At 43.6% G+C, this 17,369-nt stretch overlaps 2 protein-coding genes across 2 annotated transcripts; both read left to right on the top strand.

The window, feature by feature from the left end:
• The first annotated feature begins 1,858 nt into the window (after positions 1-1,858).
• Positions 1,859-6,492, top strand: APOLD1 (apolipoprotein L domain containing 1). Its single transcript, XM_069001789.1, has 2 exons — positions 1,859-1,930; positions 4,094-6,492. The coding sequence occupies exon 2, from the start codon at positions 4,099-4,101 to the stop codon at positions 4,837-4,839; it is 741 nt and encodes a 246-aa protein (XP_068857890.1). The 5' UTR covers positions 1,859-1,930; positions 4,094-4,098; the 3' UTR covers positions 4,840-6,492.
• Positions 6,493-8,346: 1,854 nt separating this feature from the next.
• Positions 8,347-16,491, top strand: DDX47 (DEAD-box helicase 47). Its single transcript, XM_069001801.1, has 12 exons — positions 8,347-8,461; positions 9,054-9,147; positions 10,590-10,778; positions 11,436-11,507; positions 12,019-12,137; positions 12,644-12,715; positions 12,835-12,951; positions 13,107-13,253; positions 13,563-13,700; positions 15,060-15,130; positions 15,663-15,792; positions 15,886-16,491. The coding sequence occupies exons 1-12, from the start codon at positions 8,378-8,380 to the stop codon at positions 16,003-16,005; spliced, it is 1,353 nt and encodes a 450-aa protein (XP_068857902.1). The 5' UTR covers positions 8,347-8,377; the 3' UTR covers positions 16,006-16,491.
• Positions 16,492-17,369: the final 878 nt, after the last annotated feature.

Here is a 17,369-nt window from a genome sequence, read left to right on the forward strand (position 1 = left end):
CAGTGGGCATGAAAGTCTGTGAGGGAATACTCTAAGAAAAATGAATTGTCTCTTCTGCACCCTAATCAGCTCCTTGCCCACAGACTGAGCACTGCAGGCGTTTCTGACAATATTTTGCAGCTGAGTATATTGAAAGAAGAGAACTGGGAAAGGAAGGGGAGCATCCAAAAGTATGTCATCATCTTAGGCTTATACAAGACCCTTTCTTTTTCCTTTTCTTTGTTATTTCACTTTTCCCAAAACTCACTGTTCTAACAAGGACATATCTGCAGGCACAAATTCTAACACAGATGCAGTCACATGAAAAAAAAGTGCCCTATTCTGTTTGGGAGTGTGAGAAAAGAGCTCTCTATCAACTGCAAACCCTTGCCAAGGCAGATGGGCTCCAATTCAAGCATATGCTTGCTAAAACAAAGGGAAGGGCTAAAGCACAGTTTCCTTCAGTGTCAAAGCTCACCTTCCTGTTAACATGCAGTATGTACAAATTGTAACAGACCAGGACTGCGTATTTAGGCATCTTCAAAATTATGTTTTTGCTTTTCATGTCTGTAACAGGTTGAAACAACTCTTCCACACTATTTACTTTTTCATTCCTGTTTCATCTCCTGTAGGTCCACCCCTGAAAAAACATTTGACATACTATTTCACACCTATTTTAACATAATTGAAAACCAAGCTGCCATTGAAATGAATTATCTCAGCCTTCTCCTCTTCCTGCCTGCTGCCTCTCAGTCTTGGCCCTTTTTAAGGTCAGCTCCAGCAACTGTGTGGCTAAGCACCTCACAAATTCGACAGGAAAGCCTCACCACTCAGTGACAGATAGATGGCTTTCAGATTAGATAGGTCAGGGGAACTCTAGGGCAAAATCAGAGGTTCTCTGTCAACAAATAGTCCTGAGGAGTAAGAATCCACCAAATGAGAAAGTACATGTCCCATCTTCAAGCACAGCTGCTCAAAAGAAATGTCCCCAGTACCACAAGCCCTGTGTCAATAAAGACACATGCCACTTTGGTCTACCACTTGGTGCCATCAAAAAAGTGATTCTTCCTGACCCCATCAAAAGAATCTTTCTTTGATTAAAACTGGCCCTGGTTCAGCATGGAAGGCAGCACCAGGAGTGGCACTTAGACTGCTCCTCCCCAACACCTTCATCACTTCTTCCCTCTGGCCACATCTGTATGGCACAACTGCCAGGCAACAGGAGGCAGCAAAACGGAGGATCCAAATGATCCTTTCTTTCTGATTATTGATTGCTGGGCAGGCACTTCAGGAAAACAACAGGATTGGTTCTCAACCGTTGTGGTAACTATGGTTAAAAAACAGAGTAAAACCACAGGGTGATCACTCCTTTTGCAGCATGTTTTTATGTACTGGAGAAGGGATGGGAATTCAGAGCAATGGTCTTGCTGTGGGGCTGCTTCCCTTTTATGGATTGTGCCAAAGAGCTGGGATTTTAAACGTACACTGGCCTTGAATGGAGTAGCTGGCTGGCTGATAGCTCCACTGCTCTAGATGTGTAGTGGAGGGAAACTTAAGTCATCAAGCAATTAGCAGCTCCAGACAGAGTAAAGTCAGTTGCTATTTCAGGGAAAGGAAAGGCAACTGTTCCCTGCAGGGAATGTCTGCACTACCTCAGAGCCAGGAATAGGCTGTGATTTAAAATTTTTTTTTTCACCCTACACTTCAGGAAAAGCGAACACACAATGTTCATTTGCAGGGATCGTTTCCTGAACATGATGTGTGCCCACTGTCTCACAGGTCACTTTCCAGTGTGTCACATCCTTCTGCACAAGGGAGAACAGGAAATGGCAAACTCCCAGTATGAGGCAAAGCATTCCCATAGCAGCAATTGGTCCGTAGGAGCTATAAATTGGTCTCCTCCAGAAACAGATCAAAATTTGTCTTCTGGGAGGGTGGCTGGAAACTGAAGGTAAGTTTGAACCAGTCATTTTTGGAGTCTCTCTGAGTACTCTATTAGGAAAGTGTTTGCAGGTTTTGGACTAATGTATACCTTTTTTGTTGGGGAGATTTTTCTCTAAGAGCAGGACTTGGATTTTTTTTTTTTCCTTTGTGCTGGCATTAATCAGTATCAAAAGATTTGCATCACTACATGGCCTATGCTATATACTGAGTGTTTGTTCTAATAATTCAGTGAGATAGTTGCTGTTATTACCTGAGACAGTTCCCAGCAACTAAATCTTCAGAACAAATTGTTAAGAGGCTACAGGAATAGATATATTTAATGATCATCTTATTGATCTGTTGTTAAGTTATTGGTGATATGCTCATTGTTCATTTCAATGCTGGTATCCATTTAGATTAGTGTTAGTCCTTGTGCTTCCAGCTTTATCTCTGATTATAGTGTGAAAATAAGAGGACACTGCTTCCAGTTGAGAGAAGCACAATGTACTAATGTATTATTTAAATGACCCAATGACACCAAGAGAGGCTGAGGGCATTTTCTGAAGTGCATGGGGGGCATCTTAAAGGATCTGTGTGAGATGGATTAGGACAAGCAAGTAGAAGTGGGAAAGACTGCAGTGCAAATTATTTACTTACACACTTCAGGAAGGAAAGACTACTTATGGTACAAAGTTTTCTCCTTCTGAAACACAAGTATTGTGCAGAATAACGCCCCAAGGATCCTAACTACATAGTGTAACTTTGTGAGGGACCAGGCACCTCCAATTCCCACAGCACAGAAGACTTAGAAGTGGAAAAGGTGCCTGCAGCAATGAATAGTTTTGTTTAGTTAGCTTAATGACAGGGTCTTTCTGCTACAGAGACTCCTTTTGGCTGTGAGGGCAGTATGGACTGCAAGAAACTTCTCAGCTCTATGGATGGACCTTGCTAGGTGCAGAGGCAGCACAGCTGTGTGCACAATGCAGTGTTGTGAAGCACAGAAACTCTGCTTCCACCAGACAATTGGCTACATCACTCCTGTTGACTCCCTTGCCTCCGGTTCCCTGTAAGCAGGGTTAGGGATGCTGGCTGCCTTTGTAAAGCATTTTGCAGCCCTAGAGCAGCCTGAAAATGTTTATTGGAACATTTTTTTCTGCCCTTGTGGCAAAGAACAGAGACAGCAAACAGAGGTCACCTAGCCCAGAAACCCTGAAGATTCAGCTTCTAGAAGGAAAGGCTCTCCTGCTATCTTGCCAGAGGAGGTTTTCCAGAGCCAGCAGTTTTCAAGCCTTTTCTATTCACTCTGTATTTCCCCTGTTCCCCTGTCCCCAAGGGAGTGCCTACTAAAATGGGCCTGATTTTCTGATGTGCTCTTCATGAACCTTTCAGACACAGTCCGCAGGCCTCCCTGCCACTGTAACTGGGTATTTATGACCACAGGTTGGACTAAGCACCACAGAACAATGGTTCCCATCTTCATTCCTACACTGACATCAGGTTACAATAGGAAAAAAAATGCCGCAGGATCTTGAGTTACTTAAGCTTAAAGAAAGGAAGGATGTTCACAATACCCATCCAAGGCATCAATAAGCTGCTCACCTCCTATATGGAAAAGCCAGATGTAGATTCCATTCAGCAGTTTCCCTCTGTCCTCCTTTAATGGGAAACAACTCCTAAATAAAAACCTGGGATGGTGGCTTTCGCGTCCTTGGAGTCTGACCTTTCTTGTGAAAGATGTCATTCTATATTGCAGATCCTCTGAATCCCATCAGGGGGACAACACATTAGTTCTGGCAGCATTACTATTCTGGGAACTGAGTCACCTAATTTCAGGGGAATTTCTGTCCCCAGGGTTTGAAGAGACATTTTGTGTCTTCACAGAGGTAATGGCAACAGCACCTCTGACCCCAGTCCTTAGGAGATTTTAGTCTTTGCAGGGATTAAGAAAAACATTTTAAAGCTGCTCTGTCTGAAAGTTACAATGGAATACGTAATTAAATGTACACGTGCATATGGGTCTGTGTGTGTACGTGAGTGTGCATGTGTGTGCAGAAGGAAAACCTTTCTTGTAGCTGGGTGAAGCAACAAAAATTTGGCTGGATGCCATCCCTGAAATGGTGGTCCAGGATGAGCATGTCTCATGGGGGTTTTTGACATAAATCCCAATCCAGACTTTTCTTTTTCTGGACAGAAGCCATGGAGAGGAACAGTGCTGCCTTTCCGCCAATGCCAGACCCCACGCACCACTTCCACGTGGCCCTGCTGGATCAGAGACAGAGGCTGCGCGGCCAAATTGCTCACCTTCACAAGGCAGCTCGCAAACTCAACAAGCTCCGCAAAAGGTCCCTGATTGCCAATGTCAGCGGGAGCACCCTGACAGCTGCAGGAGCAGTCACAGCCATCCTGGGGCTGTCCCTGAGCCCAGCAACGCTGGGAGCCTCTCTCCTGGCATCAGCTGTGGGTCTGGGCCTGGCCACGGCTGGGGGGGCCGTCAGCATCACTTCCGACCTCTCCTTAGTGCTCTGCAATTCCCGAGAGGTGAGGAAGGTGCAGGAAATTGCAATGACTTGTCGGAAACAGATGAGGGAAATACTCGGCTGCCTGGAGTTCCTTCGCCGGGGGCAGGGCCCAGGTGACCCTACATTGCGCCAGTCAGAGAAGAGGGCATCCATCTCGCTCTACAACTCCGTCTGTTTCATGGTCTTCTGTGGCTCCCACAGCTTCCTTGTGCCAGAATACACAAAAGAGGTCACAAAAGTAAGCCAGGCTGTGCTGAAGGCCAAAATCCAGAAGCTGGCTGACAACCTTGAGACCTGCACCAGGGCAATGGATGAAGTCTGTGATCTTCTTGAGTCCAGAACAGAGATTTCCCCATGTACAAGGAGACTCAGCTTGGGTGCTAAAACCACTGCCGAGATCCTGAGACCATCCAGCTGAAACAGTGTTTGGCCCACATTAAAACTGGGTTTGCAGACATTGCATTATTAACTGGTGTTTTACAATTCATGGTGCTGATGCCGTGAGGTGGACGTTCCGCAGACTCGTGTTTCCTCAGCCATCTCCACTGCTCTTCTTCCTCAAGGCAGCAAAAAGAAGTAGGTCAGGAGGCTGATTAAATGCCTGATGCTGACTGAACCTGGTTTGTAAACAACTTACGAATCTGTGTGTGGTACAAGGGCTGGAGTACCCTAAAAAAGCCAGCAGCTGCCAAATTCCAGTAGAGTACAGTCCCATTACCAAGGTACATCTGGAAAGGCTGTAGAAAGAAGCAGCTCCAGATATGACAGACTGTATGGATAGTTCACCATCCCAGGGTGAAATAGCAGGGCCAGAACTTACCCCTTTTGTAGAAACCTCTCCAGACTGAGAACTGTGATGTTTGTATTCTATTTATTTACATAGAATGATTTTAAGGTTATGATATTGTATTTAAGAGTGTGTATATATATATTTTTATTTTTTTTTTAAAGGAGGCCTCTGTTCCAAAGGAAAGCAGTTGTTTTTTAGAGAAAAAGCAAGTCTGTAGCATGTGAGAGCAAGTTACCTGTTATTTTGCTGTGAGGGAGGGCAGGTCCCTGTAGGAAAAGGAAAGCATGACTTGAATGCTGATAGTTATAAAATGGGTGAAACACAGTCAGACAGTGACAATAGATCATAGGAGCCAAAACAGAGAGGAGTGACCCTGGGACCAGAGTCTGCCTCAGGGCATTGGTGGAAGGAAGCAGTTCTAATCTCTTGCAGCAGGAAGGGAAGCATAGGTTGGTGTTACCGGTCTGAGCTGGAGCCCCGCTGTGATGGGAGCAGCCTCAGAGGTGGAGGTGCCACTCCCCATGCAGTCAAGCAGCCTGTGAGAACCACAGTGAATCTTCTGTGAGGAGGGAGGCAGCACTCATGGAGAGCTATGCGTACTCCTAGCAATGCTTCCCAGGGAAGGCTTCATATTAGTGAAATGAATAAGGGTACTAATATTCAAGAGAGGAATAGGATGGTTCAGTGACAGAGCCCCTACAAAGCAGGAGCAAGGACTGGGACCCTGTTTCAAGTGACTGTTCTGCTAAATATGCCCTTTGTGATTTTTGACCCATCAGTACCTCAGTTCCCTGTCTGAAAACAGGGATAGTAGCACTTCCCTACCTCACAAGGATGTTTCTGGGACAAACACTGAAAAGTGCTCAAGTATGGTGATGATGGGGATCATGTCAGTACCCGAAAGAGGTACAAGGAAGAGACCCTGAAACTAGCTTGAAGCGACTAGAAGAGTTAATGCAGAGGTAACTCCCTCCACAAGCATGCCCCAATGGATAAGGGAAACTTCCCTGCGCAGGCACAAATCCAAATGATGACAAAAACCTACTCTGTAATTCTGTACCACTGACCAAATTCTTAGGAGGGGCACCACTCCATGTCACAAAGCTTGAATCCTTGTCCTTTTCGTCTCTTCTTCTCATGATATCAACGTTTGTTTTAATATGTTGTAGAAAGAATTTTATTCTGGTTCCTCAGAGTGTGACTCAAATGCTTGTGATACCCGTGCCTGTTTGCCAGAAATGAACAAGTACACTGCTGATTCGAATAAATGAATATGAAGCACTTTTGTGTCAGTGTCTCTCTGCACACCTGGATGGGACGTGCTGTACATTGTCCATCTCGTCTCATTATGCATCCCTTATGAAATAGCTGACATTTATATCTGCACTAAAATTCATCTGCTGGGGATGCTCTCACCCTGCCCCTGTTAAGGAAGACTGGGCTGTAACATGCAATAGAGCTAGGAGTGTATTTGTTTAAAAGCCAAGTTTAAAAGTGAAAATTTAAATTCTGAAGTGAAGATTTCTAAATCCAGTATTTTCTGCAGTGTCCTGTGTTGAAAAGCACAAAAAAGGAATTACTATTTAGAAGCTGTATATTTATTTTATCATGCATGAATGCTCCCAACAGCAGCTTAGGACAGGAGAAAACTTTCATTCAAATGCATCAATTGACAATAGGGAATTACACAAACTGGAATTTCACCAGCATAGAATTGCTCCACCCTGCTCCCCACTAAAACAGCACCATATTATATGGGCAATGAGTTCAACAAAGAATCACAAGCAGTGACTTCCTGTCACATCCCTGACTCCGTTTCCTGAGGCATCCCAGTGACCCTTAGAGGGGTTCATGCCTACGTGCTGGCCAGGCTTAACCTTTAGCACCAATGGTTTATAGCAAGCCCATGGTCACAACCAGCATCTACACAGGGTGTTTTTGGGTTTTCTTTGGTTTTAATTTATCATTGCTCCTAAGCACAGTGGGATGCAGCAATTTCATTTTTACTCCTGTCCATGAATTGTTTCAGGTTTCCTCTTCTTTCCCTGTCACGCAGAGTTTGTTCGTATTTCCTCTCACTTTCCTCATTGTTCTGGGAGCAGAGGAAATTCCACACTTGGAATCTAGTGACAGATACTGAAGTACATCAGCATTTCCACTGAGAGCATGCCCAGACAGCCTTCCCAGAGAGAGGGAAGTCTGCTCAGAAATGCAGTCATGAGTTTCATTTTGGAGCCAGCTCTGCTGTCCTTTTCAAGCCCAAACATCTAACCCTAACATCTTGTATATGTTAGCCTTCTTTTCCCTAAAACAAAGGAAGTTCACCTAGCTTCAAGGTTAATCTGCTGCAATGAGCATGGGGACTACAGATTAGAGATGCTACACCCAGATCAGATGGTCAGATGGAAACCAATGACTCAGGAACTTCCATCATGACGATATTTTGATACTGCACTCCCTGGATGGTCATTAAATGAATACCCATTTTTACCTCTCATCAAGCACTTGCAGGCCTGCATCACAACAGCAGCAATCAAGAGAGCTGGAAGAGTGTTTGCATCTATTCTCATCCTGTACTCTCTCATCTCACGGTGTGAGTTGCCACAGTTCAGTTTATTTCATCTTTCTGTCACTTCAAAAATTCATACTAGCAATTACCATAAACAGGAAAAGAAAGTGGGACGATGAGAGCTCTTTTCTCTCTTCCCATTACTAGTGCTTAAAAATGTTTCATACCAGCACTTCCAAAGCAAATTTGTTCTTTATATGCATTCTGTATGTAAGTTTATACATATTCTAGTCTTTTGGTGCCTGGCCAGTTCATTTCGCCTGTTCTTTCCCAGCTGTAGAAGGCATGAACCGGGAACAGCATCACGCACTGCCTAAGCAGCGCAGTGCTGAGCTGCAGGCCTGAGGCTTAGCGGCTCGGGGTTACCGCCGGGCGGGCAGGCGGGCAAGCTTTCCCACAGCCAGTTCAGGGTGCCCTTGTCCCAGGACAGGCGGCTGTAGATCCGCAACTCCCCCTTCCCTGGGCACCTCTCAGAGTTGAGGGAAAACCCACCCGCTCCGCTCGGCTCTCTGTCCGGAACTACAAATCCCATCGCACCGCGAGAAGGACTACAGCTCCCAGAGTGCTCTGCGCTGCAGCAGGAGGGGACGGGCCAAGATGGCGGCAGGAGAGGAGGGAGGCTCGGTGGCCGAGGCGGAGCAGGAGCCGGCGGTGGAGGAGCCACGGAGCTTCAAGGACTTGGTGAGGCTGGGCCAGAGCCGCTTGTGCCCCCGGTGCTCGCTGCCCTGTCCCGCAGGTCAGGCCGGGGGAGCTCCTCGCCAGCCCCGTGTGCGCGCCGGGCGGACACGTGCGGCGCTCCGCGGGCAGCGGCGCCGGGCCCGAGCAGGAGCTGCGGGCGCTCGGGCGCTGCCCCGCGGGGCTTGGCACTGCTGCTCCCCTCGCCGCTCCGCAGCCCGCCGCCGCTATCTTCGGTTGCGTTAACTTGCCATGGCGTTCTTTGTTTTCCATGGCCATGGGACACCCCCTGAGGGGAAGAGACGGCTGTGTGTGGGAAGTTCCTTGTGTAAACTAGGGTAAAACTGACCATATTCTTCCTGATGACAGTCATCGCTAACAGATGGTTTCGAACAAATCCCATGAAGTTACTGATGGAAGTGGGGATCACTGTGAGCAGCCTGTCCTTTCAGAGAGTTGCACTGGGGGTCTGGTGGGGTTTGTCTCTGCTAGAGACAAGCTTGGCTTTGTTGAAGCATGTATTTAATTTAACTCTGTGATTTAATTTAGGTCTTTTTGGTGATGTCTGTTTCCCTTTTCTCTTGTCACTTATGTCCAGGGAGTGACAGATGTCCTGTGTGAAGCTTGTGACCAGTTAGGATGGAAGGTGCCAACAAAGATCCAAATTGAGGCTATTCCAGTGGCTCTCCAAGGTGAGCAGTGTGCTTCTTTGAACTGGCAACTGCTCCAGGAGCTCTATGTGAGTGAATTTTGCTGAGTGAGAAGGATCAGGGATGAGTGTGTCCCACTTTCTTCGTTGTTGAGGATCTCTGTCTAGAAGTAATTTTTGTATTCATTCTGTGTCCTTCCCCGGTTAAGCTTGGATTGCGCTGCCTGAAATCACAGACTTTCAAATGGGTACAAACATTGCTCCTTGAGCGTTCACTCCTGTTGTGTAGTTCTGACACTCCCTGTTAAATAGAATTCTTACTAATCATTTGAACCACTAGTCCACACTGATCATTTTCTTCCTGACATACCCAAGGATACACAGGAAGCTTCCAATAGGTTTTGGACTGTGCTGCTTCTGATAGAGACCTACATAGTGTGTATGTGTGTGTGTGCTTGAAAGTGAAGATGCCTTGGCTGATTCCATAATGTGTATAATCTGCTTTGCTGTGAGCAGGCAGCTCTGAAATGAGATTTCTGAAGTGAGTAATAACCAAACCACAGTGACTTTCTGTAAGCATTCTGGAATTACAAAAAAATAAATTACTGAATTCAGCAGACATTTCTGTCTCTGGAACTATTTTTTTGTTTTTAAACAAAAACACTGTCTCAAAACACTGTCAAGGAGGGAAAGAACAACCTAGTGACAGAATGGGGACAAAGTTTCAGTATCTACTCTGTCCTAATATTTAACTTTTGTCAGACTCTTTTACTACACATATAAGATTCTCTTGGGGAAAACCAAACGCAAAGGTAAGACTGCATTCCTGAGAAATTGTTTCCAGTGTGAGGCCTATTGACAGCATGTTCTTCTCAGCTGTATGAGCTTAGGATGTCATAATGGATTCTACTGATGAATTCTACCTTGTTGCCTGCATTTCTTTGGGGCAAAAAACTTTCTGTCCTACCCTTCCTACTGCAAACTGGTTTGGATTACTCTGCTAATCAATGGCACAGTTGTGGCTTGTGAAATGTGAGTTTGGTAGTGCTGTTGTCCTGTAGTTTGTGTGACTGAAGTTTGAACACTGCAGTTTGTTTCCTTGTAAGCCTGCAAACAGACAACATTTGGACTAAAATACTGAGATAGAGTCATTAAGCTGTAAACTGATGTCAGATTTGAGACATAATAAAGTAAAGCTTCTTTTAAACCTAAGGTTTGTATGAAACCCTGTATATTAGCAGAATTTTAACTAGAAAATTGAATATTGAGAATATAATCATTATACAAATGAAATCACAGTCTAAAAATGCTTCCGAGAGATTCTGAAGTTCTTTGGTTTGGCCCCTTGTTCTCTTTTACCTTCTGTGTGTCTGCCTTTTTTTCTGTCCTTAGGGAATTCTTGTGTTTTATTGCACAGTGCTTTAAAGTCTTGTTTCTCTGTTCTCGATGTATAACAGTTTTTGCCCCCCTTGCTCCTTCTCACAGGCAGAGATGTCATTGGACTGGCAGAAACTGGCTCTGGAAAAACAGGAGCCTTTGCTTTGCCAATTCTTCAAGCACTGCTGGAAACACCTCAGCGATTATTTGCTCTTGTCCTCACACCAACAAGGGAGCTGGCCTTTCAGATCTCAGAGCAGTTTGAAGCTCTTGGGTCCTCCATTGGTGTTCAAAGCAGTAAGTAGCTTTTAGGGTAGTGGACCAGTTTTTCTGAAGACCAGTTTGTCAGCTCGAGACTGCAAAGATAAAAATAGAGGATTTATATGAGGGGTTGAACAAAATGTGAGAAGAGCTTATGATGCTGGAAGACAGAGATCTGGTATCAGGTTTGAGAAAAAAAGGCTGAATGGGCTTTCCTCATGGAGTGGTCTGCAGCTCTTCTGCATTTTTTATGTCTGAACAGTTGAAGGTGGAAGTAGAAGAGAATGTTTTCAATAGTGGGTTTGTGTCCAGTGAAATTGCATAGAGCCCCCTGCTATAGTGTGATGTAGTTTAATCTTCCTTTCAGACTCTCTGTATTGATTCTTTAGATAATCTCTCAAAAAAAGCTTTGTGGGTATTTTTAGAATTCCTAGATTTTTGCAGCCAAGTTAAATTGCAAGGAATAGATTCTGCCTGTAGCTCTTCAGCTGTGAAAATAAAATACTTGGGGCCAGTAAGGAATTAACTGTATGGCTTAAGAAGCCTAGGAAGGTCAGATATGCTTAAATAAAGTGAATTCTCATAAAAATAAGTAGCTTTTCATTTGTACAGAATTGCTGTGGGTGGTGGGCAGTAGGAGTAAACACCATAGTGCTACACTGAAGGATTCACTCCGCTCTGTTTGTCCTGCAGCGGTTATTGTGGGTGGAATTGACACGATGTCTCAGTCTCTGGCCTTAGCCAAGAAACCACATGTTATAATTGGTAAGTTGATGTACTGGGGATATGGAGTGTGAATATTATCAAACTGTGGTTAATCAATGAAAGGAGAGTACATCCTTCATTTGTTTTTGTCCCAAGCTCTGAGTACTGGCTTGTTAATGTTTCCAAAGTATCCACCAGTAACTTGGTTGCTACAAGCTCATTCCAAAGCATTCCTGCTCCTCCCGGAGTGCTTTCGGCTTCTTTTTTCATTCTCCTCAAGTATTTAAAATGCTGGTCTCATCCTTCACAGTACAGCTTGTCTACAGTCTTCTTTTTGTCATGTTGTTTTAGGACTTTTTTCTAAAAGTCTGACTTTTTTCTAAGAGTCTGACTCCATTAGTCTTATTTCAAAACACACTCTGAAGATATCCTGTGGAAAAGTTATTCCCACAGAACAATCTCTACTTTTCTTGGGCAAAGAATCCCTTTTCTGTAATGGACAACTGTCTTGCCTGTTTGGATCTTTTCCTTTGCTTTCATTCTGAATTTGCTTTCTTGATGCTGTTGGCAGCAACCCCTGGCCGTCTAGTTGATCATCTGGAGAACACAAAGGGCTTCAACTTACGAGCTCTGAAGTTCCTAGTGATGGATGAGGCTGACCGGATTCTTAACATGGATTTCGAAACAGAGGTAGGAATCTGCTAAAAGAGTTTGAAACACCAGATGAATCCCTTTGAAATCCCTTTATATGGTCACATAGTAAACACTGAGCTGTTCTGTAGAAATTAGTAGCAAATTGTAACTAAGATCTAATAATTACACAAGAGTCTGTGGTGGGATTAGAACGTAGCAAGAGTTCTGCAGAGCACTGCCAAGACAGTAGGAGGCACTTTGAAATCCACTGGTTTCTCTGGAGTGCCTGATGTAGAATGTAGTTAGTGTAGAAAACAATCACACACACATTGCTGCAGAAACATTGCCTGATATTTGCACTGTTGTTGGACTTTTGAAGTTCACACTGCCTAACTGCCAACAAGATACCAGCCTACACCTTCCCCTTAGAAGAGAAAAAATTTGTTCCTGCTGTATGTTTGCACATGCATTACTCTTCATGTGGATGATCATTATATTTGTGGAAGGCTTGTATCTTGCTTTCTTGTAGTATTTAGTATTTCCATTTCCTTATTTTTTTACAGGTGGATAAGATATTAAAAGTGATTCCTCGAGACAGGAAGACATTCCTGTTTTCTGCCACCATGACCAAGAAGGTGGGAACAGACCAATCTGCTTTAGTTCTCTTTCCATCAGGCTGTCCTCTTGACTAGACCGTATTAATACAATTTTCTGACAAGATCTCTGTCCTACTAAATTTCATTGATCTTACCAGGTTCAAAAACTCCAGCGTGCTGCTCTGAAGAATCCTGTTAAATGTGCTGTTTCTTCCAAGTATCAGACAGTTGAAAAACTACAGCAGTACTACATTTTCATCCCCTCCAAATTCAAGGTAATGGCACTTGTGTTTCTTCTCTCTTGTTGTGGCTTTTCTTGTTCCCACATCTGTCCAATATCTTGTCATCTTCTGAGGCCTAAACTTAACTCTTTAATATTGCACATATGATTATCTCTGGTTTTTTTTTAATTCTCTCTGTTTCTTTACAGGACAGCTACCTGGTTTATATCTTGAATGAACTGGCTGGTAACTCTTTCATGATATTCTGTAGTACATGTAACAATACTCAGAGGACTGCTCTACTGCTTCGCAACCTGGGATTCACTGCCATTCCCCTCCATGGGCAGATGAGTCAGGTATGGGCATGACCCCACAGAATGGAGTAGACAGGAGGCCTGGAGCTTGGAAAATGGGCTGCACCATATTGAGTCAAAGCTACCTTGCAGGAGGAGTATTTCACAGCTAGTGGACTGGACTGATCCATAGAAATTTAACTAATGTGAATGCTGCCCCTGATTCTGTAATGTTTTAAAAAGAAATTAAGAGAAGTGAGGTTTTTGAGTAGTTTCTCCCCCAGTCCTTTTGTGCCAGTATTTCAACAAGAGCATATTAATTAGAGACTAGAATGAGTGTGATTCTCTCATTCCCTTTTTGTCCTTTTCCAGAATAAACGTTTGGGCTCTCTAAACAAGTTCAAGGCAAAGGCACGTTCTATTCTGCTGGCTACTGATGTTGCAAGCAGAGGTCTGGACATCCCACATGTGGATGTGGTGATCAACTTTGATATTCCTACGCACTCTAAGGTAAGCTTGTGTGTGTGCCAGCTGAGAGCTTCTGGTCACCATGGGCAGATAGACAAAGAAGGTGGACAAAGCACCAGAGACATCTTCTCTCTGTTCTGCTGACTGAAAGTCTAATTCATGATTCTGTACATTAAAAGGTGTAGTTCAGCTTCCACAATTGAGTTGGTATCTCTGTTTGTATGGCCTCATGGCCTGGGTTGTAGAAGTGACCCTGTAAGTGAAGGAATGCTCTGTGTCTTCACATTTCTGCTCAGACTATATGTTTTGCCATATTACATTAAAGGGCTTTGAAAACAGTTTTAACATATTACTAGTTTCATGTAGTCTCTGTGCCTGTGATCCAGTTCTGCCTTCCTATTTTAAACTGTGTTTAAAAAAAAAAAGAAAAAAAGCTAAATTCTCATTATGACATTCAATGAGCATTTGGTTAAGAAAGGTGTCCTTAATATATTTCACCTTCATATCACAAAAGCGCCGTAGAAGAAAAAGAAAGTGAGTTACCAATTCTGTCTTACAGAAAGTATGGGATTATCTCAGGGGTGTGACTGTTTCCCAGCTTAGTTCCAGAAAGCATTCCATTAACCTGCACTTCAGGAATTGCTGTAGTTGCTTACAATGATTAAAGATGTTGTGTCTTGCAAACAGAAGTATGGTAGGTCTTTTGAAGACATTCCTTTTGTAAAAGGACAAAAGTAAAGAAAAAAAATGGTGGGAGCAGCAGCTTGAATGGTGTTATTACAGTCTTTGTGCTCTTCTCCCTCATCTAACCCATAGAACACATCCTTTCTTACGATCCTGTCTCTGCAGATCCTGTATGGAGAAGGGAGTATTTTAATTTCCATAACATAGTATAAAACCTGGAAAACAACCTAGAACCATATTGACAACAGATGCCCGATAGATCAGACTCTTCTCAATTACTCTCAATCATCTTCTCTTTCACCATGCTCACCAAGTTTAAATCTACTTGCCAGAGAGTTTCTCTGGAAGATGGACTATGCAGAGCACTAGATCCCAAGACTGAAAATGCAGGCAAAGGCTCACTGTGAATATTAGCTTTCCAAGGAAGTGATAGTGAATTCTTGGCAAAGGTCACGTATTGCAACTTTTGTCCTGCAGTCTGGAATAATTTGAGTTGGTCTTCTCATTTAGAAAGAGAAGAATTCAAATATTAAAACCAAAGCTATGCCTCCACTTACACCTCTTCTCAAAATCTGCTGCTGCACACCCTCCTGAGCATTTAATCCTGGCTGTATGTTCGCACCATTTTCTTGTTCTTCCTAAAGAGAAAATATATAGCCTGATCTGCCATATGTTTGGTGAACATATATTATTGCTTATCAAGAAAATTCTTTCCAGGATTACATTCATCGTGTTGGGAGAACAGCTCGAGCTGGGAGATCTGGCAAATCTATCACCTTTGTCACACAGTAAGTGATAAAATTTAACAGACTTACTCTTTCCAGTTGTGTTTTAGAACAGAAAATATCTGACCTTATCCTGGGTGAGAATAAAATACTACTTTTCATTTTGAAGTGCCAGGTGGTTTTATTTAGTTAAAGGGGAGAGAATTCAAAGTGTCCAGTGGGAAGAGAGGAGTCTAGATAAATTCTAGAAGCAGGCATGTATCGAGCAGAATTATTTATAACTGGACTCTACAATATACTTATATATTTTTAAAATACGTAATGCAGGTTCAGTAACTGTGGGGGTATTTTAGAAACACTGAAGTATTTGTCTAAAAAAAATCTTTGCCAAATACTTCTGAACGGAGATGAGCTGAATAAATCAGAGAAGCCATCCCAAATGGCATCATTTGGATGCAGTTGAGCTGCTTGTGAGACCATCAGCACAAACTTAGGAGTATCTGTGGGCTGGAGATTAGGGGTGAAGTCTGTGAGTGGTGCCAGCTGAGCCCCTCTCAGAAGGGCTGATTCAAGCTGGTGTCTTGTCTTTTCTCAGGTATGATGTAGAGCTGTTCCAGCGCATTGAACACCTGATTGGCAAGAAGCTGCCAGCATTCCCCATGCAAGAGGAAGAAGTTATGATGCTGACAGAGCGTGTGGCTGAGGCCCAGAGATTTGCTCGAATGGTGGGTGCTGGCTTTTTGACCCTGTCCTCGCTGCTGTAGTCTGATTTTCTTCAGGTGCCAGAACTCTTGGTCAATCTGTTGATTGCATTGCAGGAGCTGCGGGAGCAGGGAGAGAAGAAGCGATCTCGGAATGATGATGATGACACAGAAGAAGCTATTGGTGTCAGGAATAAGGTGGCAGGAGGGAAAAAGAAGAAAAGGAAAGCCTTCTAGTTTGGTATTTGAACAGACTTTTTTATTTTTCTCTTTATGGCTATCTGACCCATCAAAACAGTCTACCAAGCCATCTCCAGTGGATTTTTTTTCAGAACTACATATGAAATTTGGCAGTCCATGAGGAAAAAAACTACTTTTTTTCTTCACCAGCTACAGACTGAGCTTGGCCCATTTTGGTAGCATGGTACCAGCTTTCCTTTCAGGGACACCATCAGACACCATCACCTCTGGACCTGGAAGCAGCTGTGGTGTGGCCCAGCTCATTCACGAAGTGCAGTGTGAATGCACCTTTTGTACTGCTGCAGCCTGTCCCACTATCCAATCTCACTGAGTGCATCTGGAGTCAGATCTGTTGGAAGAAAGAGAGGAGAAAGTTTAAAAGAAGCATCTGAGTTTTCACAGCACAGCTGTGATGCCCTTGCCTTGGTGAAGGGATGTGTTACATTGAGAACTCAAAATATATTTTGCTTAATTTTAAAGCTACCTGTTTTTCCTTGTCTTGTCACTGACCTGTTCGTTCACTTTGTGTATCAGCTCTGCCAGAAGGTTTTCTTCTTGGGTCAATCTTAGGAATTCAGATGTGACATCAAAACCTTAGATTTGTCAGCTGAAGAGTGGTCCAGCACAGAGAACGAGTTTCAGCAGGATGAAGCTATTCACTGCCTGGAATTCGATCCAGTACCTGTTAATGAGTGACACCATCAAGGATAGGTCTGGGTTTTGGGTGGGGTTTTTGTGGCCGATTCTTGTAGTACTTATAAATGAACACAAGAGGGGGGCATTTACGTGGGAAAGCAGCTCACAAGCTGGGAGGTGCAGAAAAACAGGTATCCTGGAAAGGTCTTTGTTTCCCTAGGCAGGGAACTTTGTTAATCTTAGGCAGAGTTCCATGCCAGATAAGTAGACTTTTGAGAGAATGAGATAAATGTACTTCGTGTCAAACCAGAACATTACTGCTAGTTCTCACTGACAATAAAAATTTTCACACTGGATGCTCCTGCTGGTGGGCACAGAAGAGTAGGAAGCTCCAGCATATGAAAATTTACTGAATACATGAAAACTTAATGCCCATTAGAACCATTCGTAAACTGGATTTTGTGCTACATAAAAAACAGTGTTCAAAACAGTAAATGGAAAGTAGAAACTATTACAGTAGTCAAGATGAGCACAGTGGTTATTTCACATTGTCAGCAGAAATCTGCTAGTCAGAATGCTTTTACACTTTTGTTAGGGGCAGCACATTTTGCAAAGAAATGCCAGAAAACCTCGGTCTGTTTTTTCAAGAGGAACTCCTTGGAGCAAAAAGAGTGCCAGTGTTCTCACTCTTTATTTATGTTGTAGCAGTTTACTTAAATCTCCCA

This window comes from Aphelocoma coerulescens, chromosome 1A, assembly GCF_041296385.1.
Source record: "Aphelocoma coerulescens isolate FSJ_1873_10779 chromosome 1A, UR_Acoe_1.0, whole genome shotgun sequence".
Classification (NCBI taxonomy): Eukaryota; Metazoa; Chordata; class Aves; order Passeriformes; family Corvidae; genus Aphelocoma; species Aphelocoma coerulescens.

Excerpts from the sequence above, each read along its gene's own strand:
- DDX47 (XM_069001801.1), top strand. The coding sequence starts at position 8,378 with ATGGCGGCAGGAGAGGAGGGAGGCTCGGTGGCCGAGGCGGAGCAGGAG. Across the intron at positions 12,952-13,106 it reads TCATCCCCTCCAAATTCAAG|GACAGCTACCTGGTTTATAT; the intron begins GTAATGGCACTT and ends GTTTCTTTACAG. Across the intron at positions 15,131-15,662 it reads TCTATCACCTTTGTCACACA|GTATGATGTAGAGCTGTTCC; the intron begins GTAAGTGATAAA and ends GTCTTTTCTCAG.
- APOLD1 (XM_069001789.1), top strand. The coding sequence starts at position 4,099 with ATGGAGAGGAACAGTGCTGCCTTTCCGCCAATGCCAGACCCCACGCAC.